Here is a 27,375-nt window from a genome sequence, read left to right as displayed (position 1 = left end):
GAATTCGAGGAGAAATTCAAAAATTGTCTCAAGAATTTAACGAATTTAAAGACAAAACCACCAAAGACTTAGACACACTGAAGCAAGAACTTACAGCCCTGAAAGATATGAAAAATACAGTAGAATCCCTCAGTAACAGAATGGAGCAAGCAGAAGAAAGGATTTCTGACATTGAAGATAAAGTCTTCGAACGCTCCCAATCTCTCAAAGAGGAAGAGAAATGGAGAGCAAAAACGGATCACTCACTCAGAGAACTCTCAGATAATTCGAAAAAAAGCAACATAAGGATTATAGGGATTTCTGAGAACAATGAAGTGGCTTCCGAGGGCACAGAGGCCCTTCTGCATGAAATTATGAAAGAAGATTTTCCAGACATGCCTAGAGAATCTGAAATTCAGATAGCAGACAGCTTCAGAACCCCAGCACGATTCAACCCCAATAAGTCATCCCCCAGACATATCATAATTAGCTTCACTAAAGTTAACATGAAAGAGAAGATTCTCAAAGCAGCCCGGCGAAAGAAAACTATAACGTACAAAGGTAAGAATATTAGAATAACTGCAGATCTCTCTGCTGAAACTTTTCAAGCCAGAAGAGGCTGGTCATCAACTTTTAATCTCCTAAAGCAAAAAAACTTTCAACCCAGGATCTTGTATCCAGCTAAACTGAGTTTCATCTATGATGGAGAAATTAAATACTTCAATGACATTCATATGTTGAAAAAATTTGCCATAAGTAAACCAGCTCTTCAGGATGTTCTCAGACCTATCCTCCACAATGACCAACCCAATCCTATACCACAAAAGTAAACTCACTCAGAAACTTCGGATCAAACTCCAACTTCCACACTGGCGAAAGGATTAAAAATGTCCACAGGACCTTTGAAAAACTCGATACCCAAAATTCCACCAGACTTATCAATACTCTCCATCAATGTGAATGGCTTAAACTGTCCTCTAAAGAGGCATAGGTTAGCTGACTGGATACAAAAACTCAAGCCAGATATTTGTTGCCTACAAGAGTCACATCTCAACTTAAAAGACAAATACAGACTCAGGGTGAAAGGATGGTCATCCATATTTCAGGCAAATGGTAATCAGAAAAAAGCAGGTGTTGCAATTTTATTTGCAGATACAGTAGGCTTTAAACCATCAAAAGTAAGGAAGGACAAGAATGGTCACTTCATATTTGTTAAGGGTAATACTCAATATGATGAGATCTCAATTATTAATATCTATGCACCCAACCAGAATGCACCTCAATTTATAAGAGAAACTCTAACAGACATGAGTAACTTGATTTCCTCCAGCTCCATAATCATCGGAGATTTCAACACTCCCTTGGCAGTGTTGGATCGATCCTCCAGAAAGAAGCTGAGCAAAGAAATCTTAGATTTAAACCTAACCATCCAATATTTAGATTTAGCAGACATCTACAGAACATTTCATCCCAACAAAACTGAATACACATACTTCTCATCAGCCCACGGAACTTACTCCAAAATTGATCACATTTTAGGTCACAAGTCTAACCTCAGTAAATTTAAAGGAATAGAAATTATTCCATGCATCTTCTCGGACCATCATGGAATAAAACTTGAATTGAGTAACAACAGGAATCTGCATACCCATACAAAAACATGGAAGTTAAATAACCTTATGCTGAATGATAGCTGGGTCAGAGATGAGATTAAGAAAGAAATCACCAATTTTTCGGAACGAAACGACAATGAAGACACAAACTATCAGAACCTCTGGGACACCGCAAAGGCAGTTCTAAGAGGGAAATTTATAGCACTGCAAGCCTTCCTCAAGAGAACGGAAAGAGAGGAAGTTAACAACTTAATGGGACATCTCACGCAACTGGAAAAGGAAGAACATTCCAACCCCAAACCCAGTAGAAGAAAAGAAATAACCAAAATTAGAGCAGAATTAAATGAAATTGAAAACAAAAGAATAATACAACAGATCAATAAATCAAAAAGCTGGTTTTTTGAAAAGGTCAATAAAATAGATAAACCTCTGGCCAACCTAATCAGGAAAAAAAGAGTAAAATCTCTAATATCATCAATCAGAAACAACAAAGACGAAATAACCACAGACTCATCAGAAATCCAAAAAATCCTTAATGAATATTACAAGAAACTTTATTCTCAGAAATATGAAAATCTGAAGGAAATAGACCGATACTTGGAAGCACGCCACCTTCCAAGACTTAACCAGAATCAAGTGGAAATGTTGAACAGACCCATATCAAGTTCAGAAATAGCATCAACTATACAAAACCTCCCTAAAAAGAAAAGCCCGGGACCAGATGGTTTCACGTCAGAATTCTACCAAACCTTTAAAGAGGAATTAGTACCTATATTACCCAACCTGTTCCAAAATGTAGAAAAAGAAGGAAGACTGCCCAACACGTTCTATGAAGCAAACATCACCCTGATCCCCAAACCAGGAAAAGACCCAACAAGAAAAGAAAATTATAGACCGATATCACTAATGAATATAGATGCAAAAATATTCAACAAGATCCTAACAAACAGAATCCAGCAACACATCAAACAAATTATACATCATGACCAGGTTGGTTTTATCCCAGGGTCTCAAGGCTGGTTCAATATACGTAAATCTATAAATGTAATTCAGCACATAAACAAATTAAAAAACAAAGACCATATGATTCTCTCAATTGATGCAGAAAAAGCTTTTGATAATATCCAGCATCCCTTCATGATCAGAACACTCAAGAAAATTGGTCTAGAAGGGACTTTTCTTAAACTGATAGAGGCTATCTACAGCAAACCCACAGCCAATATCATATTGAATGGAGTTAAATTGGAATCATTTCCACTCAGATCAGGAACCAGACAAGGCTGCCCATTGTCTCCATTGCTTTTCAACATTGTAATGGAAGTTTTAGCCACTGCAATTAGGGAAGAGAAGGCGATCAAGGGTATCTATATAGGGTCAGAAGAGATCAAACTCTCGCTCTTCGCAGATGATATGATTGTGTATCTGGAAAACACTAGGGACTCTACTACAAAACTCCTAGAAGTGATCAAGGAATACAACAGCGTCTCAGGTTACAAAATCAACATTCATAAATCGGTAGCCTTTATATACACCAACAACAGTCAAATTGAAAAAGCAGTTAAGGACTCTATCCCATTCACAGTAGTGCCAAAGAAGATGAAATATTTGGGAATTTACCTAACAAAAGACGTGAAAGATCTCTATAAAGAGAAGAAACTCTAAGAAAAGAAATAGCTGAAAATGTTAACAAATGGAAAAACATACCATGCTCATGGCTGGGAAGAATCAACATTATCAAAATGTCCATACTACCCAAAGCAATATATAATTTCAACGCACTCCCTATTAAAGCTCCACTGTCATATTTTAAAGATCTTGAAAAAACATTACTTCGTTTTATATGGAATCAGAAAAAACCTCGAATAGCCAAGACATTACTCAGAAATAAAAACAAAACAGGAGGAATCACACTACCAGACCTCAGACTTTACTACAAATCGATAGTGATCAAAACAGCATGGTATTGGCACAAAAACAGAGAAGTAGATATCTGGAACAGAATAGAGAACCAAGAGATGAATCCAGCTACTTACTGCTATTTGATTTTTGACAAGCCAATTAAAAACATTCAGTGGGGAAAAGATTCCCTATTTAACAAATGGTGCTGGGTGAACTGGCTGGCAACCTGCAGAAGACTGAAATTGGACCCACACCTTTCACCATTAACTAAGATAGACTCTCATTGGATTAAAGATTTAAACTTAAGACATGAAACTATAAAAATACTAGAGGAGAATGCAGGGAAAACCCTTGAAGAAATTGGTCTGGGTGAGTATTTCATGAGGAGAACCCCCCGGGCAATTGAAGCAGCTTCAAAAATACACTACTGGGACTTGATCAAACTAAAAAGCTTCTGCACAGCTAAGAACACAGTAAGCAGAGCAAGCAGACAGCCCTCAGAATGGGAGAAGATATTTGCAGGGTATATCTCTGACAAAGGTTTAATAACCAGAATCCACAGAGAACTCAAACGCATCAGCAAGAAAAAAACCAGGGATCGCATCGCAGGCTGGGCAAGGGATTTGAAGAGAAACTTCTCTGAAGAAGACAGGCGCACGGCCTTCAGACATATGAAAAAATGCTCATCATCTTTAATCATCAGAGAAATGCAAATCAAAACTACTTTGAGATATCATCTAACTCCAATGAGACTAGCCTATATCACAAAATCTCAAGACCAGAGATGTTGGCGTGGATGCGGAGAAAAGGGAAAACTTCTGCACTGCTGGTGGGAATGCAAATTAATACATTCCTTTTGGAAAGATATATGGAGAACACTCAGAGATCTAAAAATAGATCTGCCATTCAATCCTGTAATTCCTCTGCTGGGCATATACCCAGAAGACCAAAAATCACAACATAACAAAGATATTTGTACCAGAATGTTTATTGCAGCCCAATTCATAATAGCTAAGTCATGGAAAAAGCCCAAGTGCCCATCGATCCACGAATGGATTAATAAATTGTGGTATATGTATACCATGGAATACTATGCAGCCATAAAGAAAGATGGAGACTTTACCTCTTTCATGTTTACATGGATGGAGCTGGAACATACTTTTCTTAGTAAAGTATCCCAAGAATGGAAGAAAAAGTACCCAATGTACACAGCCCTACTATGAAACTAATTTGGGACTCTCACATGAAAGCTATAACCCAGCTACAACTTAACAATAGGGGGAAGTGGGAAAGGGGGAGGTGGGTGGAGGGAGGGGGATCGGTGGGATCACACCTGTGGTGCATATTACAGGGGTATTTGCGAAACTTGGTAAATGTAGAATGTAAATGTTTTGGCACAGTAACTGAGATAACGCTGGAAAGGCTATGTTAACCACTGTGATAAAAATGTGTCAAATGGTTTATGAAGCGAGTGTATGATGCCCCATGATCATATCAATGTATACAGTTATGATTTAATAAAAAAAAACTCTAAAAAAAAAAAGATGAAAGATGAATAGCTAACAAACACATGAAAAAATGTTCATCATCTCTATGTATTAGAGAAATGCAAATCAAAACAACCCTGAGATATCATCTAACCCCAGTGAGAAGGGCCCACATCACAAAATCTCAAAACTGCAGATGCTGGCGTGGATGTGGAGAGAAGGGAATACTTTTACACTGCTGGTGGGACTGCAAACTAGTACAACCTCTCTGGAAGGAAGTAGGGAGAAACCTCAAAGCACTCAAGCTAGACCTCCCATTTGATCCTGCAATCCCATTACTGGGCATCTACCCAGAAGGAAAAAATTCCTTTTATCATAAGGACACTTGTACTAGACTGTTTATTGCAGCTCAATTTACAATCGCCAAAATGTGGAAACAGCCTAAATGCCCACCAACCCAGGAGTGGATTAACAAGCTGTGGTATATGTATACCATGGAATACTATTCAGCCATTAAAAAAAATGGAGACTTTACATCCTTCGTATTAACCTGGATGGAAGTGGAAGACATTATTCTTAGTAAAGCATCACAAGAATGGAGAAGCATGAATCCTATGTACTCCATTTTGATATGAGGACAATTAATGACAATTAAGGTTATGGGGGGAGGAGGAAAAGCAGAAAGAGGGACGGAGGGAGGGGGGTGGGGCCTTGGCGTGTGTCACACTTTATGGGGGTAAGACATGATTACAAGAGGGACTTTACCTAAGAATTGCAATCAGCGTAACCTGGCTTATTGTACCCTCAATGAATCCCCAACAATAAAAAAAAAAAAAAATTTGTCCATTTTCTAAAACAAAACTTTTAATATTTTAATTGTGATAGAATTCAATTTTTAAATGAACATAGGGAGGATTGACAGTTCTATGTCATTGAGTCTCAGGAAAGTTTTAAAGTTTTCTTCATCAGGGTCCTACGTATTTTTGTTACATTTGTACTAGGGATTTATCATTTTATTTGTTATTGTTGAGCTTATAAATGGGCTATTTTCTTCTTTACGTTTTCTACCTATTTATTGTTCCCTAAATTCAAATGGTTTCTTATGTTAAAATCTCTCCAAGCCCATGAGCCCTTTCCTGTCATAAACTTCAGGATGCCATGGTGGGTGGGTTGGTCACTTTCTCTTTTGTCCCTGTTACCTTCACTCACTGAGCAGTTTTTTCTTGTTTTGGTCAAATAGCACCACCCTCTGTTATTTCCTTCACCCCTTGAACTATGAAACCATCCTAAGGAAGGGCAGAGATTGATCGGAGCACCATAATTTAACAAAATATCCAGCAATGGTGAAGATACTGAATTATTGTATTGTTACTATGTTTCCTTCCGAGTCTGCTGGCGCTGTCATGTGCACTAGGCAGAACTCACTCAGAGCCTTTCTTTGCTGGGGGACCCTCTGTAATTTCGGATGCTTCCACAGCTGATGTTGAAATCTGATCCCTAGTGTTGGAGGTGGGGTCCAGTGGGAGATGTTGGGTCTGGGGGCAGATTCTTTATGAATGGCTTGTTGCCTCCTGGAGGGATGATTGAGTTCTTGCTGGATTCTAGAGATGACTATTAAAAAGAGCCTGGGGACCTCCCTCCTCTCTCTTTTTGCTTCCTCTTTTGCCAGGTGATCTCCACCTCCCCTTCCACCCTGAGTGGAAACAGCCCGAAGCCTCACCAGACACAGATACTGCACCATGCTTCTCACACAACGTGAAGGCCTGGGAGCCAAATAAACCTCTTTTCTTTATAAATCGCCCAGCCTGAGAGTATTCTTTCATAGCAATACAAACAGACTACAGCAGGACCCACTGTTCCCTTCACCTGTTCCCCTCTCTGCCTTTGCTATGTTCCAACCAAATGCTCTAGTGTTTTCCACCATCAGGTTCACCACAGCTCTTTTCAACTTAGGGTCATTGATGGAAAAGAAGCCATACTCTGTAAAATAATTTAAGGAGGTATATTTTGAACCAAATTTGATGATCGTGACCTGGAAGCCTTGGGCAAGTGGACTTGCAGGGGTGGGGTTACAGTTTGATTTTATACATTTTATGGAGACAGGAATTATAGGTAAGGTCATATCAATACATGGAAGACATACATTGGGCCAAAAATGTGGAACATCTTATGGGGCAGCTTACAAGTGATAGGTGGGTTTAAAGATTGTTTAGCTGACCATTGCCTGGAAGAATTAGGTTCTATCTAAAAGACCAGGAGTCAGTGAAAAGGAACCTTAAGATAAAGGGTCTGTTAACCTGAGACGAAGTACTAGACAGACTCAAGTGCTTTGTTGTGTATGTCCAGGACCTGCTGGTAGGTCTTGCGGAGCCTTAGGCCTGTTAGTGAGTCACAGAGGACGTCTCTAAGAAGGGGAGGGGGCCGTGGAGAGGCTCCTTTCTCATGGCCAGCAACTCAGTTTTAGGGATCCCCTTGGCCAAGAGGGTTCCAGTTAGTCAGTTGCTGAGGGGGAGGCTTACGATTTTATTTTAGTTTACAGGGCTCCATATTTTTTTCCTTTTGCTGGGAATAGTTATTGAAATACCATCTTTAAGAATGTGCTTCTTATGATAAAAGGATTTTTTTCCTTCTGGGTAGATGCCCAGTAATGGGATTGCAGGATCAAATGGGAGGTCTAGCTTGAGTGCTTTGAGGTTTCTCCATACTTCCTTCCAGAAAGGTTGTACTAGTTTGCAGTCCCACCAGCAGTGTAAAAGTGTTCCCTTCTCTCCACATCCACGCCAGCATCTGCAGTTTTGAGATTTTGTGATGTGGGCCATTCTCACTGGGGTTAGATGATATCTCAGGGTTGTTTTGATTTGCATTTCTCTAATATATAGAGATGATGAACATTTTTTCATGTGTTTGTTAGCCATTCGTCTGTCATCTTTAGAGAAAGTTCTATTCATGTCTCTTGCCCATTGATATATGGGATTGTTGGCTTTTTTCATGTGGATTAATTTGAGTTCTCTATAGATCCTAGTTATCAAGCTTTTGTCTGATTGAAAATATGCAAATATCCTTTCCCATTGGGTAGGTTTTCTCTTTGCTTTGGTTATTGTCTCCTTAGCTGTACAGAAGCTTTTCAGTTTAATGAAGTCCCATTGGTTTATTTTTGTTGTTGTTGCAATTGCCATGGAAGTGGAAGACATTATTCTTAGTAAAGCATCACAAGAATGGAGAAGCATGAATCCTATGTACTCAATCTTGATATGAGGACAATTAATGACAATTAAGGTTATGTGGGGGGGGAAGCAGAAAGAGGGATGGAGGGCGGGGGGTGGGGCCTTAGTGTGTGTCACACTTTATGGGGGCAAGACATGATTGCAAGAGGGACTTTACCTAACAATTGCAATCAGTGTAACTGGCTTATTGTACCCTCAATGAATCCCCAACAATAAAAAAAAAAAAAAAAAAGACTATCGCCTTTCACCAAAAAAAAAAAAAAAAAAAAAAAAAGAATGTGCTTCTTAGAATGCTAATGCAGGTGTAACACTCAGGGGGAAAGGCTGATGCTTCCCTCTTCCCATATCTAGTTCAAGTGTCTTTCCTAGCATGGTGAGGCCTGTTGGGAGGCACTGCAGGCTGTACGCCCCACTTGGAGGGGTCCAGTGCACATTCATGCTTTAAAGACTGAGGACTTCCACAGTCAAAAGCTATACATTCCACCAATAAACTTAGAGGCCTGATTAACATTTTGTGCCATGACTATTGTGTGGGACACACTTCCAGGAACCTGGCCTTACAGCCTCAGGATGATAAGCAGGTCTGCCGAGTCATTCCACTGGGGACACCTGTGAGATCAATCATCCACCTGGAGTAAAGTCACAAGTTCACCGAAGAACTAAGAAGTGGGAGAATATTGCAATTCAATTGGCTTATTTACCCTCAGGATGACTACATCCTTTGTGGGATTGTTTTATTTACAGCAAAAGGAAATTGCAGGGCCCTGGCTGAGGGCAGGACAGTTCATCTCACCTGCCCACACAACTCCTGCCCCAACCGTCAGCAGACCAGTGGCCCCTTCCAGTGAGCGCAGCTCCCCAGTGGACTCAGCAACTGCACAGGGCAGGCAAGGAGCCTCCCCCAAGACGCCCACCAAATATGCCATGAGGCCTGACAGCCACAGCGGTTTGCTCAGACCTGTAGGATGAGGGGAAGGCTCTCTCCTGTCCTAGGGTTCCCAGTGACATGAGGCACATCCACAGGCTGGCCCCCCTGCCAGAGGAGAAGGAAGGCACATGAGCCTTTCTTCTTTCTCAGTAGGGAGGATGGAAGCTTTTGTGAGGGAGGGAAACAAGGAAAGAAGCTGGAAACACGTAAGGGAGAGAAGCAGGCAATCAAGTGGAAGAATCTGAGTCTATATGCCCCGAGCTGGGGACAGGAGGAAACCGTCCATGCCAGGTGAGGCCAGGCCCTTTTAGGTAGGATGCGAGGCCCACCCTCCACCCAGCTCCATCCCACCACTCCCAGGAGGATACTCGGTTGACTGTTTACTGTGTTAGTCGGAAATTCCCTGCAGCTATTTGGGAATTCCTGATATAGCCACCTGCTGCTGCTTGCTTCCTGGGCGTGTTCCCTAAGACTCACCCAGAAACTTGCAACTGATTTGCTGCACAAACAAGAGATTCCAGCAGAAAAAAACACAGAGTACCCCTCACAGGTATCTGAAAGTTCACCCCAGGAAGCACAGCTGAGGGTGTCATTTGGCCCATGAAGGGCAGGGGGAGTGGGAAGACAGCTTGCTCACCTAAGTGGCATCAAGGACCAGGGCTTGGTTTCTGGCTTGTGACCTGGTGTTTCTGGCAAAATATTGAACCTTATATGACTGGGGGAATTATCAATGCCTTTCCAATACAGCCAGAAGAGCTCTGCTTGGGCCTCTCTTCTGTATGGCATTTCCTGGTGTGATTTTTCTTTTTAATTGGAAGAAAGCGTTCCTCTGCTAAACACCCCCCCAAATCAAATATGAACTAGCCAACTAAACACCCAAACAACTGGCCAACCAGTCAACTGACCATTCTACCTATCAAGTGATAAAGTTTAAAACCACTGCTGTAATATACACGCACACATGCATATACCTCCTGCATACGTGCACATATGTACACATGCAACCATGCACGCACCTATGGCTACACACACGCATACACATTCTTCTGTTCTCTGTCTCAGGTGCCTAGCCCCCAGCATACCCATGCAACTTGGTTTTGAAAGTGCTTCAGCAGCCCCTGCTGTTTTTACGTATTGTTTTCCAGGTTTCTGGCCCCATGAACTGGTGACTGGTCTTGGACTCAGCAGTGGTTTTCACTCCCTTGAGACCACCACACCCTGCTGTATCTGTGCCCCAGCTTTTAAGATGGCACCGTGGTCCGCCCTTACTTCTTACCTATACTACCTGACTTGAGAACCCACAGCAGCCAGCACGGCCTCCCAATTCCCTGAGCACTCGATTCAGGGAGCCATGGTGACGCTCTGCCCTGCTGTTCTCACCCCTTCTGGGTACAATTTTCTATTCATGCCTTAACTCATCAGATGGCTGTTTTCGCCTTCCGTGTGGTTTTTATTAATGAATGCTAGGTCCTCTGGCAGTTCAGTGCATAAAAGGACGTGACTTGAATTATACATGACTGTGTTGGCACTGGCCTGTAATAATGCATGTATTAGACACTATTTGCATGAAAATAATTCACCTATTTAGAAGAGGGCAAATTCAGTAAGAGAAAGGTATCCGGAAGACACCAAGACAGCAAACGCATCATGTGTTTGTTCTTATCATTTGGCAGATCCAGAATAGTTTTTTACTCTCTGCATAATTTATTACCACTTTCATAGTCTTCTTGACCCAGGCTGATATTGTTTTCTGCATTACTGATAAAGGCCCTGCTTTTTATAAAAAGGAGACCACAGAGGCCACAGCCAAAGCCCAGGGGACCCTGGAGATGTCCAACAGTGTCCAAATGGGCTTGAAGTTAGGCCGCTGCACTCACCAGCCTCAGGGGAAAAGCAGGTCAGGTTAGAGAAAGCTTCTTGAGGAGTTTCTGCTGCCTTGGGGTGAGCCTCCCCCATCAGCCTCTTCTGCCTCCTGAACTCCACACCTCTACAGCATCTCTTCCTAGCAGTGCTGTCTTTGCTTACAATGTGGCGGATCGTATTTCCCCAAGGTGGTGACAACAGTACTTCCCATTCCACGTGCTCTTCCATGAGGTGATCCTGCTGCCTTCCAATCAAGAGGTGGAGCTTATGGTCCTCTCCTCCTTGCAAGAGGGCGAGCTCATGACTATCTTAAGGGCGAGCTCATGACTATCTTAAGGGCGAGCTCATGACTATCTTAAGGGCGAGCTCATGACTATCTTAAGGGCGAGCTCATGACTATCTTGACATACAGTATGGTGTAAGTGATACTAGGTGACTTCTGACAATAGGTCCTAAGAGGAATGGAGTCTCTGGGGTGTCTACTCACTTTTGGGGCTCCTGAGCCATCACCACACAGCAATCTGACTACCCTGAGCCACCATGCTGTGAGGAAGCCCAGGCCGCCTGAAGAGGCCATATATTGGTACTCAGGCTGACAGCCCCAGCTTAGGGATCAGGCCTCAGACATTGAAGGAAGATGCTCCAGATGGTTCTAGCCACCAGCTGTCAACCTGTGCCACCCAACAGAGGCCCTGAACATCACAGAGCAGAGAAAAGCCATTGCTTCTTGCCAACATAAGGCTTGGTTATGCCACTAAGTTTCAAGATAGCTTGTTAAACAGCAATAGTAGCTGGGAGAGATGTAAAATCTTGAATCCCACAGAAGGTTAAAATGCTGCCAAGACATTTCAGACCCTAAATGCACAAATCCTCTCAATTCTTCTCTTCCAGGACTCAGTGAGTTCTAAGACCATGTGAAATTCTAGCCAATAGAAATGTGGGGTGAAAATTTCATGAAGATGGGGCTTTGTTCTCCACTTCATCAGCATAATGGGCCATCCCCAGTGTGGGAGTCCACAAATTTCAGACTTGACTGATTTCCAAAAAACATCTGATAATTAAGCACTTCTTTTTTTCCCTAAAACTTTGTTATTCAAGGATTCTTTCAGAATTGGATCAGTTTATCATTCCAGATGTTTGTAAGGATAGAGGGCCCTTTCCCACACTGTCCCCTTAGGGAGAAAGCAGATCTCAACAGTCTACTCCTATCCTGAGCGTGAGGATGGTGTTACCACCATTGCCCACGAGGTAATTTCTTCCTTCCTCTCCTCGCCCTGCCTGCCTTCCACCAGCACCCACCAGGCACTGTGCTAGGTTCTGGGAATACGCAGGCAAACCAGACGGACATGATCCCTGCCCCTGGGGTGTTCAGATATTCCTACTTTCTGCCCAGATACTCTTTTTGAATTCTTATTACATTCATAATAAAAATAAAGCCACATGGGAGATTTTGGACAATGAGGTGACCTATGTGGAGGGTGGACACCAGCACTGGACTGCAGTGGGGGAGACTGTCTTAACAAGAGTGCTGTTGGCTGCTGAGCCAGACTCCCTAACTCAGAAGCTTGATGCACAGAAGTTTAGTCCTGATTCATGTGTGTGGTTGACAGGTGATTCCTCTTCTGCCTTGGTGATTCCTCTTCCGCCTTGTGGCTCTGCCGTCCCTTCAAGCCTGGGGGTCCTGTGCATGCAGCTTAGGAGCAGGGCAATGGAGGGTGGACAATGCCCACTTGCTTCTCATCTGCCTTGGCTGGCACATGTCTCTTTGGAGAGAAGTTACTTGTCTCTGCCTGGATAGCCCTTCCCTGCAGCAACCCTGCCAGGGCCAAGTCAGACAGGACACAGGTGGCTTGCTTAGGACCCCTGAGAGCTGGGGGCTGGGCCAGGAAATCCAGATGGCCTCACCCCTCCCATCTTGGGAAGATCTATCAACCTTCACGCATCCCCCAGGAATGTTCTCCAGGATGCACACATGTCCCTTAGTTGATGCTGTCACGTCCCTCTGCTTGGTAAACATCTTTACCAAGAAACAAGGGCACTCTCAGAGGTGAGCTTAAATACCAACTTTCATCTACCTTTAACAAAATGCTTAAAAAAAACCCAAAAAGCTGTTTAAAGACCCATCACTCCCCCCCCACTAATTTATAATAAAATGTTACCAAATCTGTCCTCATTTTGTTGGTAGAGAACTTAAAATCTTTCTATGAAAAAAATTCTCTTCTGTTCCCCCATCCACAGAGAAACTTATAGCAAAACAACACCATGGAATGGTTCTAATGATGTGTTCCTGCAGCAAGGGAGCTGTAGTTTCCAGGGCTTTCAGTTCATTTTATGTTATAAATTAATAATGTATGTATGATTGACAGAAACTCATTAAACGTGTCATAAAATAAGGCACTTAGGTAAGAAAAGTATGAAATGAGCCTGATGTTACATTAAGTACACAAATCATCTTTGTTTTCTCTCCATTTAAAGTAGAAAAGGGCTGAGGAGGTAAATGTAGTTAGCATAATCTCATTTTCAAAGATCCAGGGTGCATGAGAACAAAATTTGCATACAAATCAGAAAAGACAGGTTATCCAGGGCCAATGAGATTTTTTTTTTAACTTCTGTGACAAACTCAACTAGATAGTAAGGGTTATGGCCATAAAACCGATATACATTTTTAGGAACAATGAGCTTTCTAAGACCAAGTTTACTGGCCGGAAGACACGAGGTGCGCTTGCACCTGGAGCCCCTCTTAAAACAAGATGGGTGACCCAGGCTGGAAAATGCATAGGCAGTTTCTCAGGGATCCTAACTGTAGGGAGCCCCCCTCTTTCAGGACCAGACCTGCAGCAGATGGGCAGGGGGCAGGGCAGGCCGGCCTTGAGGGGCCTGGGTGTGTGGACACATCTATTCTGGCTCTTGCTTGCAGTAGAGGCAACTGTGTTCTGGACAAGGGAAGGCTGACGCCACGCACTCAGCACAGACTGGCTGTAGGCACCAGTGAGTCCTTTCCCTGCCGGCTCCTCATTCATTAGCTGAGGAAAGTCTACGGGGAATGTGATCTCAAGAAATGATGTCAGGCAAACACCAAAAAGTACCTTTGGCCTGCAGCTCAATTAGAAATGAAACAACCCAAAGAAATGTGGCATTGTGGCAGAAAGGCCTTCCGGGGAGAGACTGGGCACTGTATTAATCACCACCCGAGTATTCACCAAGCAAACAGCAGGGAGAGCACCCACCAAGGGCCAAGTTCTAGGGGAGGTGATTTGCACCCCAAACCTTGAGGCCCATCCATGTAAACAGGCATTATCGGCCTCATTTTAAATATGAGGAACCTGAAAGCAAAGGAGCCCTCATAAATAACTTACCAAAGTCATGAGTATATAAGGAGTACACCTGAGAATGACTCACAGCCTGGGGTCCCTTCCCTGCACACGTGGCCTCGCTCCTTTCTGCATCTCTGGGACCTGGTGCAGGTACCTGTAGGTGCTCCAGTGCCATGTGGGGCAGGAAGGGGAGGCAAGTGCATTGGGAACCTGATATAACATCTGTTCTTATGAAGGGCAGGGAGGTCATTCCAATTTAGCCTAGAGTGGTACACAGTCAAGGCCAAGGGAGTACCAGTGGAAGAAAAACAATATGATCAGGAATGCACCTGCTTTAGCATTTTTCACACTGCTGCCTTGTTTTTTCCTTTTTGTTTTTCAGCATTTGAAAAATAAAAAGAGCATCAGGAGTTGATAGGACATGCTTTTGTAGACACATGGGTCACCTCACGTTTCTGTCTGGCTCTCAGATCAAGCTCTGCAGTGACATTACAACGGTGTGTTCCACATGAGTTCCCTGCTGCTCCTGTCAAGGCTCCTCTTTGCCAAAAAATGTCCCCCCACCCACAACAGCCTAAAATAATGACAGGGCACAGTTCTGTCCTCCCAGCTGTTGGCTCCACACCAGCTACCTGGCTTATCTGAGTGGAACCTTTGACTCAGTTCCCTTGGTTTTTCTATCATCATCATCATCTTATGACTAAAAAGAGGAGCATCCATGGTTTATATGAGTTTTACGGTCCAGATTAAGAGTCAACCAAAATGGACAGGAAACCCCCAAACCAAGTACAGTTTGGATTTATCCACACCATCACACTTAATTTTGTTCACTTCAAACAGGAGTTGTGGGAGCCCGGCGGAGGGGCCCCCAATCCCATAGCAACCCTTGGAGGTGGGTATTAGTGTCACCAGTGTTTCAGATAGGAGGTGAGGCCTAGAGCTTTTAGTTGACTTATGTATGGCTTTTTCCCAAATAAAGGCAGAGTTGGGTTTCCAACCCAAGATATCTAATGGGAGCCTGTGTTCTCATTGTTTATTTTGGCATCCCAAGAGTGGCCTAATAGCACCACCCATTGCTTTATCCTGCCCAGGCATTGTCTCCAGGTTGTTTCTTATGAGGAGAGACAGCATTGCCCCATTTCCCTCCTGGTAGCATTTCCAGAGAGGTCTGGGGCTGCAGAGAACAGGGCTCTTCTCTAGCATCTACAGACACTTTGATAATGTGAATGAGCCAGATCAGAGACTTCTCCACATGTGTTTCTGATCTTTCCAGGTCTCGGTGTAGACGATACTTTGCTAATTGCAGAATATTCCAAAGTTTCAGTGTGCCTATGAGCTGATTCACTGATCCTTACACTATGACAAAAAATCGCATGGAGAGTAAGGAACGGTTCACCGTTGGCCGGGTGCTGTTGGGTGACACCTGTGCCTCCTGCACCTTTTCCATGTCACACACACGAGTGCTCCTTATCTTCCAACTCACACAAATGTCAACTGCTTTTCAGGACGCACCAGCTTGGGAACCAACCTTCGTTGTTTTCCAGCTTTTGTGCTACTATTAGGCTGATCTTGCAAATGTTCACTGAGCCCTGGTGCTCTGTACTAAAAATGTTTCCAAGTCCCTTGTTGATAATTCCAGCCTTGGGTATCGTGACCCCCCCAAAACCATAATTACACTGATATGGCAGCTTATTCAGAAGACTGCCATTCTTCAAACCCACATTTTAATCATAAACAGGAGCAGTGGAACTGACCTTTTGAAAAATTTCAATGAACTTGAGATAACATTGCTGCAGCTGGGTTAGACTCTGAAATTATAAGCTTAAAAGAGAGAACTTCCTCAAATGGCTGAACATCAAAGCCGAATCACTGACATCTGTGCAAAAACTAACAGTGATCACAGGGGGCGAGGCATGGCTGACACGTCTATGGACACAGCAGCCAGCACGGAGGTCATGCAGTCCTGCTGACTTTCCTCAGCAAAAGCCTGAAGGCCACTCGCAGAACATTCTGGACCTGTGTCTGGGAGTGCTTGGCTCGGACAGAGTTTTGTGGGGATGAAGCCAGCAGATATTTACTGAGATGTGTGCGTGTGCGTGTGCACGTGTGTGCGTGTGTGTGTGTTGGGGGGTGGGGAGGTGGCAGAGGGGAAGCAATGACCTGGCTATGAACACCACAATGACAGAGCAGAGGGGAAGAGACCCCGTGGATGTCACAGTCCGGGGCACCTGGGCAATGCACCGTGCTGTTTCCCTACCAATGCATTCTTAACTATTTCAAGTACTATCTTAAAACAGAGAAAATCCAAGCCTGTTTGGCCTTGCCAACTTTTTTCTTCCCTTGCTGACACTGGAGCCATTATGACCTCCTATTTCCACCGAGAGAGTTGATTTCATGCTCTCTTGTGGCTGTCCCAGACCTCGGCTACCCTGCTGGCTTCATGTGTGTGAGTGTGTGGGGTAGGACGGGGTGTGTGTGTGTGTGAGTGTGTGGGGTAGGACAGGGGTGTGTGTGTGTGTAAGTGTGTGGGGTAGGACGGGGGTGTGTGTGTGTGTGAGTGTGTGGGGTAGGACGGTGGTGTGTGTGTGTGAGGTAGGACGGGGGTGTGTGTGTGAGGTAGGACGGGGTGTGTGTGTGTGTGAGTGTGTGGGGTAGGACAGGGGTGTGTGTGTGTGTGAGTGTGTGGGGTAGGACGGGGGTGTGTGTGTGTGTGAGTGTGTGGGGTAGGACGGGTGTGTGTGTGTGTGAGTGTGTGGGGTAGGACGGGGGTGTGTGTGTGTGAGGTAGGACGGGGTGTGTGTGTGTGAGTGTGTGAGGTAGGACGGGGTGTGTGTGTGTGAGTGTGTGGGGTAGGACGGGGTGTGTGTGTGTGTGAGTGTGTGGTGTAGGACGGGTGTGTGTGTGTGAGTGTGGGTTAGGACGGGGGTGTGTGTGTGAGTGTGGGGTAGGACGGGGTGTGTGTCTGAGTGTGTGGGGTAGGACGGGTGTGTGTGTGTGTGAGTGTGTGGGGTAGGACGGGGGTGTGTGTGTGTGAGTGTGTGGGGTAGGACGGGGTGTGTGTGTGTGTGTGAGTGTGTGGGGTAGAATGGGGGTGTGTGTGTGGCGTAGGACGGGGTGTGTGTGTGTGTGTGAGTGTGTGGGGTAGGACGGGGTGTTTGTGTGTGTGTGAGGTAGGACGGGGGTGGGGTAGGTTTTTGCCTCAGGAGAAAGCCTGACCAACGTCTCCTGACATGATAATGTGTGTGCATAATTGCCAGTATTTATATCCAAGCCGAAGCCACAGGCCAAATGACAAACTGCAATCCCCAAATATTTTTGTTCATTTCTCCTAAACCAGTCACAAAAACAAGCCAACAAACACCCAAACCGTCAGCTGCAAGGGCTCCAGACGGAGCTCATGGCATTCTGGGTTGGTGATGCTTGGAAATCAGAGAGGCCTGGGACTGCGGTGGGCTAGGAGGGAGGGCAGAGGTGAAGGGACAGACCGAGTGTGGGATAATTTGCCCCTTCCTCTCCCCCTCTGAGCTGGTGACCAGAAAAGGGCTGTTGGGCCCTGCGGGAAGCCAGCAGTTCAGGCCTCCCTGTCGCAGGACCTGGGGCCCAAGGACAGCTTCACCTGCTAGATTATGAGTATCTTGAGAGTAGGAATATGTTGGGAACTTTCTTCCTAGAGCTCAACAGTGCAAGGTCAGAACAGGTGGTCCATGAACATTTACTGTGGCAAGGAATTCATGCAGGAATAAGGAGGGAACGGGCCAGTGAACAGCAGGGGCTTGGAGATGTCAGGGTAGCCACGAGCATCTTCAGACAGACGGTTTTCCAGCCTGAGTTTGGGGCTTCCCACTAGGCACTGCTTGCCCCACCTTACTCTGCATCCCTCGGCACCATCTGACATGCTATCTTCCTTGCTTATTGTTGCCTTCCCCACTAGAAAGTAGGCTCCAGGACAACAGGGATTACCACTTGTTCTGGTCACTCCCTGCTGTAGCCCCAGTGCCTATGACAGTGCCTGACACAGGGAAGGTATCGTGGAATCTCCACCTCTTAGGATGAAGGGCCCTGCTGCTGCTTCCAGAGAGGCCTAACCCTATAAAGCATTGTTGATGGGAATAATAGGCCAGAAGATGTCTGGGAGGCTCCAGGTAAAAAAAAGGCGAGCAAAGAGGCCACTAGCTGGTGACAGATGGCAGGCCTGACAGCAGGAAGGCTGGGAGATGCGGGGACATCACTAATTAGCGCTGCCAGGGCAAAAATGCCTTAGCATTCACCACTGTGCCTGAAAAACTTGTACAAATATTTCCTGCAGAAAAAGATTCCCCCCTATTTTCAAAATACTTGAATATGAAGAAAAGACAATTGAAATGCTTTTCATTAAAAGAAGAGTGTGCTGTGGGACGGAAGAAGCTGACAATTCAAAGCAAGAGGCTCAGTTTTATCATCCTGGAAGTTTGATTTACACTCAAAGTTCTTCCACTCCCGAGGAACCAGGCAACCGCCACCAACAAATACATACCTGATAATTACCCTGCCTCATCTGTGAAATGGGACATATGCTGTGACCAGTTATATAACTGGTGTCATGAATCCTACTTTTGAAAGCACACCCAACTCTCTCAATCCTTTACTCAAAATCTTTCGGAGGTTCCAAATGCCTGGAGAATGAAGCCCCAGTCTCTCCTCAATCCTGCATCGAAAGCCCTTCCCATCTGGGCCTCCATCTGACTTTCTAGTCCTGAGTGACAGCCAAGCCAGTCTGCACTCAGCTCTCGCCTCACCTCCTCCTTATATTTTATTCTTTTCTGAAATTCTGTTTTTATTCTCTTTCCCACGTGGCTGTGAGCTCCGTAGGGTCAGGAACCACATCTGTGCCATCCACCCCTGCCCATGTGCCCTGGCCACACAGACAGGGAGGAAGTGCTTGTTGACCTGGACTGACCTCCAGTCTCACCTTCCACTCCATTCTCTACAGAGCCATAGTGGCTGCCTTTTAAAAGATCCGATCTGATTATGGCTTGGAGGGCTCCCACTAATATCCACGCCAGAACTCAAACTCCTCAGTGTGATGAGGGAGGCTTGCCAGGGTACGTCCTGTCTAACCATCGGGTCTTCCCTTTCCCCTCACCCCACTTACCTCTTGCACCTTGAGCAGAGCTCCCTCAGGCTCCACGCTCTGTGCCCAGCCTCTGTGCTTTTCCTAGGCTATTGTCTGCCCAGAATGTTCTTCACTCCTTCCTTTAGAACCTAAAGAGCTATCTGCTTGTCCTTAAACCATTGCTGGTTGACGTCTCAGAAATCTTTCCACCCTGCTCCAGGACACATGCAACCCCCCCACCCCCACCAGCCCCAGTTCACCTGTACCCTTCCCCACCTTGTTTGGGTATCTAACACCCTCACCAGGTTTTGGGCTCCTTGATGACACAGACCATTTATTATTGTATTCTTAGTGCCTTTCCTAGAAAAGACACCCAATAACTATTTTCAGAATGAACAAAGATCCAGATTGCAACTGCTCTACTCTGCTCCTTTGGCTTTGAACGGTGGATGAACTTTACAGCCGCAAGACCTGACATGGTTTCTGAGTAAGTCTGGCCAGTGAGGTACACACACACTGGGCCTTTGCAGGATTTAAGATGAAAGACATCCTAACTGCCCTTTCCCCTTACTTGGCTCTGAACATTGCTCAGAGTATCCCAAGCAGAATCAATCGGCTAGCTTACAGAAGCCTGGAACTTCAAAAAGCAGAAGAACATCTGTCACCACTGTATCATTCTCTTTTTCTGGCAGCCACAGGATAACAGAAGGTCTCAGCATTTGCTGTGGAAAACAGGTCACTACTGCTGCAAATTCCTGGAAGACCTTCTGACAAGACTGAAAATGCCCTAGATCTGCTCCAGCCTGATTTCTGCTGCTCCCTTAGGTCTGAGCAGCCATCTTCTTGTCATATGGTCAGATGGGCCAGGAGGCCGTGTCAGCGCACCTGCCTTCCCCTGTCTCCTGACGACAGACCTGATATACCCTCCTCCCCACGCCTGCCCCAGGTGACAGCAGTCCAGGAGACTGTGGTTCCTACAGTGCCCATCAGTATCTTGTGGCTCAAGCCTGTCCAAGTGAGCTCCAGGCACTGTCGCCTCCTTGGGGCATCCTTTTGGTCAGCTGTGTGACAGGGGGCAGATAAGGGCAGGCATGCCAATCATACGGGGGAAGGGAGGAGCTCACTCTACCACAGGACAGTCCAGTGCTCACTGGGGACACCACAGGCAGAGGCTGAAAATCCAGGTGATCCAGGCTGAGAGGTTTTTCTATTGCCATCTAATCCTGACAAGAGCATCTGATCATGAGGGGCCCTGACCAGTGCTCCAGGATGCCCTGTGCAGCTACCAGGCGAACACTTGTGTGCCACCCTAAGGGTTGACTCTCCCATCTTTTAAATAGGCCACAAAGAACAGGCTAGGTCCTTCAATATAAACCACAGAGGATATCTCAGCACAGTGCTGGTTCCTTGCACGTATGTGGCGTGCATGTCACAGTTTGTAGGGCACTTTCATATGTGGCATCTTGTTGAATCACACAGCAATCTTTGATGCATGGTGGTGCACACATTATTACCTTCCATTTACAAACAGGGGTCAGAGGTTCTGAGAGCTTAACTGATTTGCTTTGATCAGGACTTGAACATTCTCCAGGCCCCAATCCAGTCACACCCAGTTTTGTGTGGTGAGGTTGAGTCCTGATTCCTACATTTGGTCAGATTGGCAGCAGTTTTAAAAACCTGTGGCTGAGACTCAACAACTCCAGGGCCTCTGCAATTAAAGTGCAGCCCATGGCCGGCAGCACCAGCATCTCCTGGAAGCTCATTAGGAAAACAGAATCTCAGACGCACCCAGATCTGCTGCGTGAGTCGGCCTTCACCAAGACCCAGGGGGACTTCCGCAGGGAGAGAAGCTCTGTGCCAGGCAATATATGGCTTCCTCTCTCTTTCTTGGCTTTTCTCTCAAGCTTCACCTTGGAGAGGTATCTTAGGTGGGTGGGCTCGGAGAAAAGAAACTTCTATCTGATAATTGTAAGAAAAGCTGCTCTCTGTGGGCTAGATCTCTGTCTGTCTCCTGTTCTCTCTTCAGCTCCCTGCTAAACACTTTTAGCCAAGAGATACAGCTCCTCAGCTGACTCTAAATCTTCTCTCTGGCATTAATTTTGATAAAGGCATGAAGGTGGGAAATGTGATATCAGTTTTCTTTGATTTCTGAGAATCCTGAAATCTGTTTAAAGTACTCCCAATCTGAGCTGTGAAAGAGTCGTGATTTCCTAAGGAAGGTCTGTGATGTTAAAATTTTTTCTCCCTTTTTTTTGAAAAAGAGTCTCTCTCCACCTCCCCAGTGGGGTGCATGGCTTGACTGACACACTTGATAACTGCTTGGTAAATCAGCAACTCTGCTTAGCCACAGAGCTAATGTGGTTCACAAGCAGAAAGTTGTTGTTGTGGTTTTAAAGAGGTGGAGCAAAGCACCCTGACAGAAATTAGACAAACTCTTAACCAGCTTTGCTAATCAAATTGGGATTCCCCTCCCACCCCCTGACATTGCTCCCCAATTAACAGAGCAGTCATTGGAATTCTTTCACGATTCTCTCTGGGTACTTTTTATAGGGAGAGTATAGACTGAGATTAGGGGTTGATGTCTTTCTATACATAACTAATTTCCTTTAGTGAACTTTCATTTTTTTTCTACCTTGAGCTTTTAACCACCACTGGGCTCAGTTCCTTCTTTGTGGTTTTCAGCACATTAGCTCAAGTGGCGTCCGGCCAGCCCTGTCTTCCTCAGGTAGGCTGTGGCCATGGTGCGTGTTTGGGACAGCAGCCAGTGCTACTGTTTGGGGGCCCTTTTTCAGCCTACATGGTTGGAGGTAGCAAGAAAGAAGCTTCATCTTCTCTCCCAATCATTCTTTATCAAGAAAGGGCCCAGTAAGTGTAATCAGTAAGTGTAATCTTCTGATTAGTTTAAAGAAAGACAAACTCCTAATTACAAATAAAATACACTCAGGACTATTAGACTGTTAAATACATCATTTACCGAACATTTGCTATTCTCTTTGATAGAAGCAGGTTATTATTTTACTCTTGCCTTGGGACAATCTTGGGCCCTACTGAGGTTTCTAAGCCTATTTGCTTCAATCTGATTCTGACTGCTACTCAGAAGAGCTGTATTAACTCCCTCCTTAGCAATTTCTGGCTGGTCCATGAGCAATTGGTTTAAGTCAACACTGATGATCAGAATCCTTTGCTCCACATCCTTTTCACTAAGAGGATATGTGACAGTGTCTGTGTGACTCAATTCAAGTTCCATCAGAGCCCTTTCTCTAGAATTCCAGCTATCACTTTATAGGGACATAATGGTGGATTCACAGGGAGAAATTCTGGTCCAAGTTCACACCTCCATTCCCAAACCTCTTTGCTGCATAGACCCAAGGTTTTTAGTTATTTTGTGAACAGGGATGGAATCTAAAGCAGATGGTGGATGCACCATGGCAATTTCATCCCGGCATATGTTTCGGAGGGTGGGATGAAGTGGGGAAGAAGGTGGTGAGTGGGGTGAAGACTCCTCAACTTTCAATTTTTGTTCACCTCTGGGACTGAAAAAGGACAAGAGTCCACTTTTGCAAAAGATAAGTGTCAGCTTAGCCAACATCTTTCCCGAGTTTGTTTGAGTAGGCTCGATTAGGACGAGCCCTTGATGCAGTCCACGGGGGATCTTCACCCTGGACAAACACGAGATGCTCTTACTGGCAGAGGTGACAGGTCAACACCAAAAACGTGACAGCTGGGGAGGGCGGAGGTGGGAGTGGAGGGGACGGTTACTGGCTTCTTTTTGCAAGTCATTCCAGTGGACTTTATGTAAGAGTCAACAAAGTCCAGACATTGCTTTGGTTTGGACCAGCACACTGATACGTCAGCTATTTAGACCCATGCAATTACAAGCCCGAAGGAGGCAATGTCTTGGATTAGAAAGTGAAGGAGTAAGGAAGTCTTTGCAGTGGACATTTCCACGAAAGGGACATAAGCTACAGGGAACCACCAAGTCACCTGGCTCCATGGACTTGCTGTGGGGCACTCCCGCCTGAGCCTCAGAGCTCTGCTCCCACCGACCGTTGGCCATCTCTGAAGATGCTGCGGGCTCCTGTTTCATAAAAAGGAGCTTCCAGGGCCAAGGAGCAGGAGGCGGTCGGGGTAGAGGGAGAATTCCAGCCCTGAGCCCACCCGGAGCGCAGGTGCACGCCCTGCGGCACGTCACCGCTCGCCCCTCCCCCGGCCTCTCCCCGCGCGGCCACCAGGGGGCACCCAGCCGCGTCGGCGCGCGGTCGCGAGGCCTCCTCCTCCGGGAGGCGCCTACCTGTATCTCTGCTTCACCGACTGCTTCTCCGCCGACTTGCAGACGTGCCCCGCGTAGTACAACGGGAAGAACAGAAAGTTCCAGTTGGTGGCGAACCACGTCAGGGTAAAGGGCGCGTCGAACTTCCTGAAGGTCAGCTTGGCCAGCTGCGTGGAGCCCGCCCAGGAGGAGCACACGCACAGCACGACCGCCACGCCCCAGAAGATCTTCTTGAGCTGCTCCCGGGAGCATGTCCAGCAGCGGCGGCTCGCTCTCCCGCCGGCCTCCGCCCCGGCCGGCGCCTGGGCTTCCGCCGGGCCCGGGGAGTCCCGGGGTCGCTCCTCCCCTGGGGAAGAGAAGGCCGTGGTTAGGCGGGCGCGCAGACCTCGGCTCGCCGCTGGGGGCGCCGCGGGCACCCACCCCGCAGCCGCCGGCCCCGCCAGCCCCTGGGGGCGGGGAGGTTGGGGGCGCGCGGCAGCTTCCTGGGGACAGCCGTGTGATGCAGAACTGCGACAGAAGACGTTTGCAGTGGTCCGCCCGTCCTCCACCGACCTGGCCTTCCACGTGTGGGCCGTGGGCCAGCCGGGCAGCATCAGACCCTCTCCCGCCTCGCCTCCTCCCCCGGGAGCTTGCTGAAAATTCATAAAGTCCGGTCACACCCCAGACTCCTGAATTAGCATCTTGGGAAACTTGTCCGTATCACAGAGAGCGGCTGGGATATTTTCGCTCTAGTTTACGTCTGCCTGGATGGACTGCCCAGTTACCGGGTGCTTGGCAGTGCTGGGAGCTGGAGATTCCTATAGGAGGCGATCTTGACCTCTAAAGGGTCCCGGGACCTTGACTGAAGCTTTCCCCTGCCCGTTGCTAAAAGGCGCAGATGCCAAGACTCTCCTTTTATTTTTGCACATACAGCAAAAAATAGATTCCCCTGACCCTCTTATTTTTCTATCTGTTTTAACTGGCTTCCTGCTGATAGCCTCCAGGCCCACTTTGAAGCTTTACTTAAAAACCACAACTTCTGGCAGCTGGTGTGTGAAAGGCCACAGACACTCCATTCTCCCAAGAGCTGTGTGATTTCTGGAAACCAGGCTGCAGCCCAACGCCTGGCTCTGCCACAGCATTTTCCCCGCAGACCGTGAGAAGGGGAAAAGGCATTATTTTCCACTGTTTGCTTTTCATTCACGATTGTGTGCATGTCAGTCAGCTGGAAATTTAAACAAGGCTGTAGCTTGTGTTGTGTTAGCTTTTGTCAGGTGTAACTATGGACGGATGCAAATTTCCAGAAGGCAATGTGCTTGCCTTTTATATATCGTTCCTGAGCTTTGCTAGACGGGACACGTGCTAAGAGGCCATCTTCCCACAGGGGTACAGGAGATGAGCACTGAATATAGTAGAGTCAAATGTGAGCTCTAGAAATACTGTTTAAACTTGATAGTTTAATAATAAAATATTCAGCTGGGTTCTGTACATCATACTTTCTGAAACATTATAATTCTATTAGGCAAAATCTGGATTCAATGTAGTCTATCATGCAGGTATTAGCTAATGTTATTATTAGCCACCAGCCTTGGGTATATCTGTTTCAGCCAAAGGTTACATGGGTAGATAAGTTGAGATGATGTACTTGATTGGCCTGAATTCTGTTTGACATCAATCAACTCTATTATGCTTCATTACCTGCTTTATTAATATTTAATTGACTTCCTTCTCTTACTTTTCATGTGTGTGTACGTCCTAGTTGGAAAGTTCCTGGGAAACCAAATGTGTGACCACCTCTGGACTGCTGATAAGTCTGTCTGTTCTTGCATGGGCTGCAGGGCAGGAAGATGCAGAGTGCAAAAAAGATAGGGAGGGGGGGGAGGGGGTCACGGTGAGTGACACACCTCTATTATAAGAGGGACTTTACCTAACAAATGCAATCAGTGTAATCTGGTTCTTTGTACCCTCAACTAATCCCCAACAATAAAAAGAAAAAAGATAGATTCCCATCCTTTGGCTTGATGCCCTCTCAGCAGGACTTCTTTGAATTGGCTCACAGTGAATTCCTACAACAAATCAAGGGCAGCGCCTGTGGCTCAAGGAGTAGGGCGCCGGTCCCATATGCGGAGGTGGTAGGTTCAAACCCAGCCCTAGCCAAAAAAAAAAAAAAGGCAAATCCAATTTCAGAGAGAAGCATGCACATTTCACTTCACACTTGGATTACCTGCCATTTTGAATTAGCATCTGTAGCCTTTCATTATCAGGAGAATTTGCAAGGTGTGTTGGAGGTTAGGGAGATTTGTCTCTATCAGTATCACTGTCAGAAACTCATCCTGGGGTCGGCACCTGTCGCTCAAGTGACTAAGATGCCAGCCACATACACTAGAGTTGGAGGGTTTGAATCCAGCCCGGACCTGCCAAACAACAATGACAAGTACAACCAAAAAATAGCCAGGTGTTGTGGTGGGCTCCTGTAGTTTTAGCTACTTGGGAGGCTGAGGCAAGAGAATCGCTTAAGCTCAGGAGTTGGAGGTTGCTGTGAGTTGTGATGCCACAGCATTCTACCCAGGGCGACAACTTGAGGCTCTGTCTCGAAGAAAAAAAAAAAAAAAAAAAAAACTCATCCTGAAAAGTTGATTGTTTAGATGAAGAAAAAGTCCACATAAAAGTAAAATGCCACTTTATAGTAATAATTAAGTCCCAACATAAGACTGGACTCCAAAGGTGGTGAATTAATTCAGGCTCCTAGCATGTGTCTTCATTTAAGGTTTTCATTATAGCAAATTAAGCTTTAAAAGTTAGAGACCTAAGCAATGACTCTGCAGAGCTTTTACGATGATGGAGAAAATCATTCACATCATGTAGTTTTGTATGGCCAAAATGTTTCTATGGACTTAGGCTAAAGAAGTTCCTCTCTAACTTTGTTACCTCCCTGGATTCTCTAACCGAAGGAACTTAAACTACTACATTATTTAAAATAGCCAACCACATACGAGATAGAACTCAGTACCATATTATTTAAAAGTAACCACATGCAAGAGAGAACAACATTTTCCAAAGTGTAACTCAGTTAATAGGCATAAGAAGAAGAAAAGATTCCATGGTCGGTCAGATTGGTTTAGAAAATGCTAAGTAGAACAGATTTTTGCTTATAGAAATGTTAAAGGCCAATAGGCGTTCCACATTTCCAAGAGGTTGTTATAGAATACGTGCTTCCCCCCATTAATTAAATGTGTAACATCTGTGCTGGGGACTAGTACTCTGGAACACACTTTGGGAAGCATTGGGATAGACTCATAAACAGTGGTTCTCAACCTTCCTAATACTGCAACTCTTTAATACAGTTAAAAGGGGTCGCGACCCACAGGTTGAGAACCGCTGCTTATAAAGACTAGTAGACAAACCCCAATTCACTGCAACCCTTGCACTGTACTGAGCCTCTTACAATAACAGCTACTTATCAATTTCATTATTTCACTCAATGCTTCTAGATACATATAATAATGAAAACGTTTGCTTATAAATACATTACAAAAATAATGAATAGCAAGATGAAAAAGCAATCCACAGTAATCTTAACACCCAGAGAAATCACTGCTGACGTGTTGCTGCTGTGTGTTCAAAACACACGTGCAGAGCTCTCAAAAGAAGATGCTCCCGATACGGACACACAGACACAGTCACACGGCAAAATTGGGATCACATTGTATTTTCATCTGTTATTTAT

The 27,375-nt window shown here is 45.6% G+C and overlaps 1 protein-coding gene across 3 annotated transcripts in view; it reads right to left on the bottom strand.

Moving 5' to 3' along the window:
• SLC35F3 (solute carrier family 35 member F3) overlaps positions 1-27,375 on the bottom strand; it is a 486,918-nt gene that overhangs the window by 86,623 nt on the left and 372,920 nt on the right. For 2 of the 3 annotated variants that reach the window (XM_053607475.1, XM_053607477.1), the window contains one exon: positions 23,691-24,015. In XM_053607475.1, coding sequence (XP_053463450.1) covers positions 23,691-24,015 — 325 coding nt within the window. Of the gene's footprint in view, positions 1-23,690; positions 25,508-27,375 lie in introns of those variants that run through there. The other variant, XM_053607474.1, reaches the window with a different exon arrangement.

This window comes from Nycticebus coucang, chromosome 10, assembly GCF_027406575.1.
Source record: "Nycticebus coucang isolate mNycCou1 chromosome 10, mNycCou1.pri, whole genome shotgun sequence".
NCBI classification, from domain to species: Eukaryota; Metazoa; Chordata; class Mammalia; order Primates; family Lorisidae; genus Nycticebus; species Nycticebus coucang.
The sequence above is the reverse complement of the archived record's forward strand: the minus strand, read 5'-3'. Positions and strand labels throughout refer to the sequence as shown.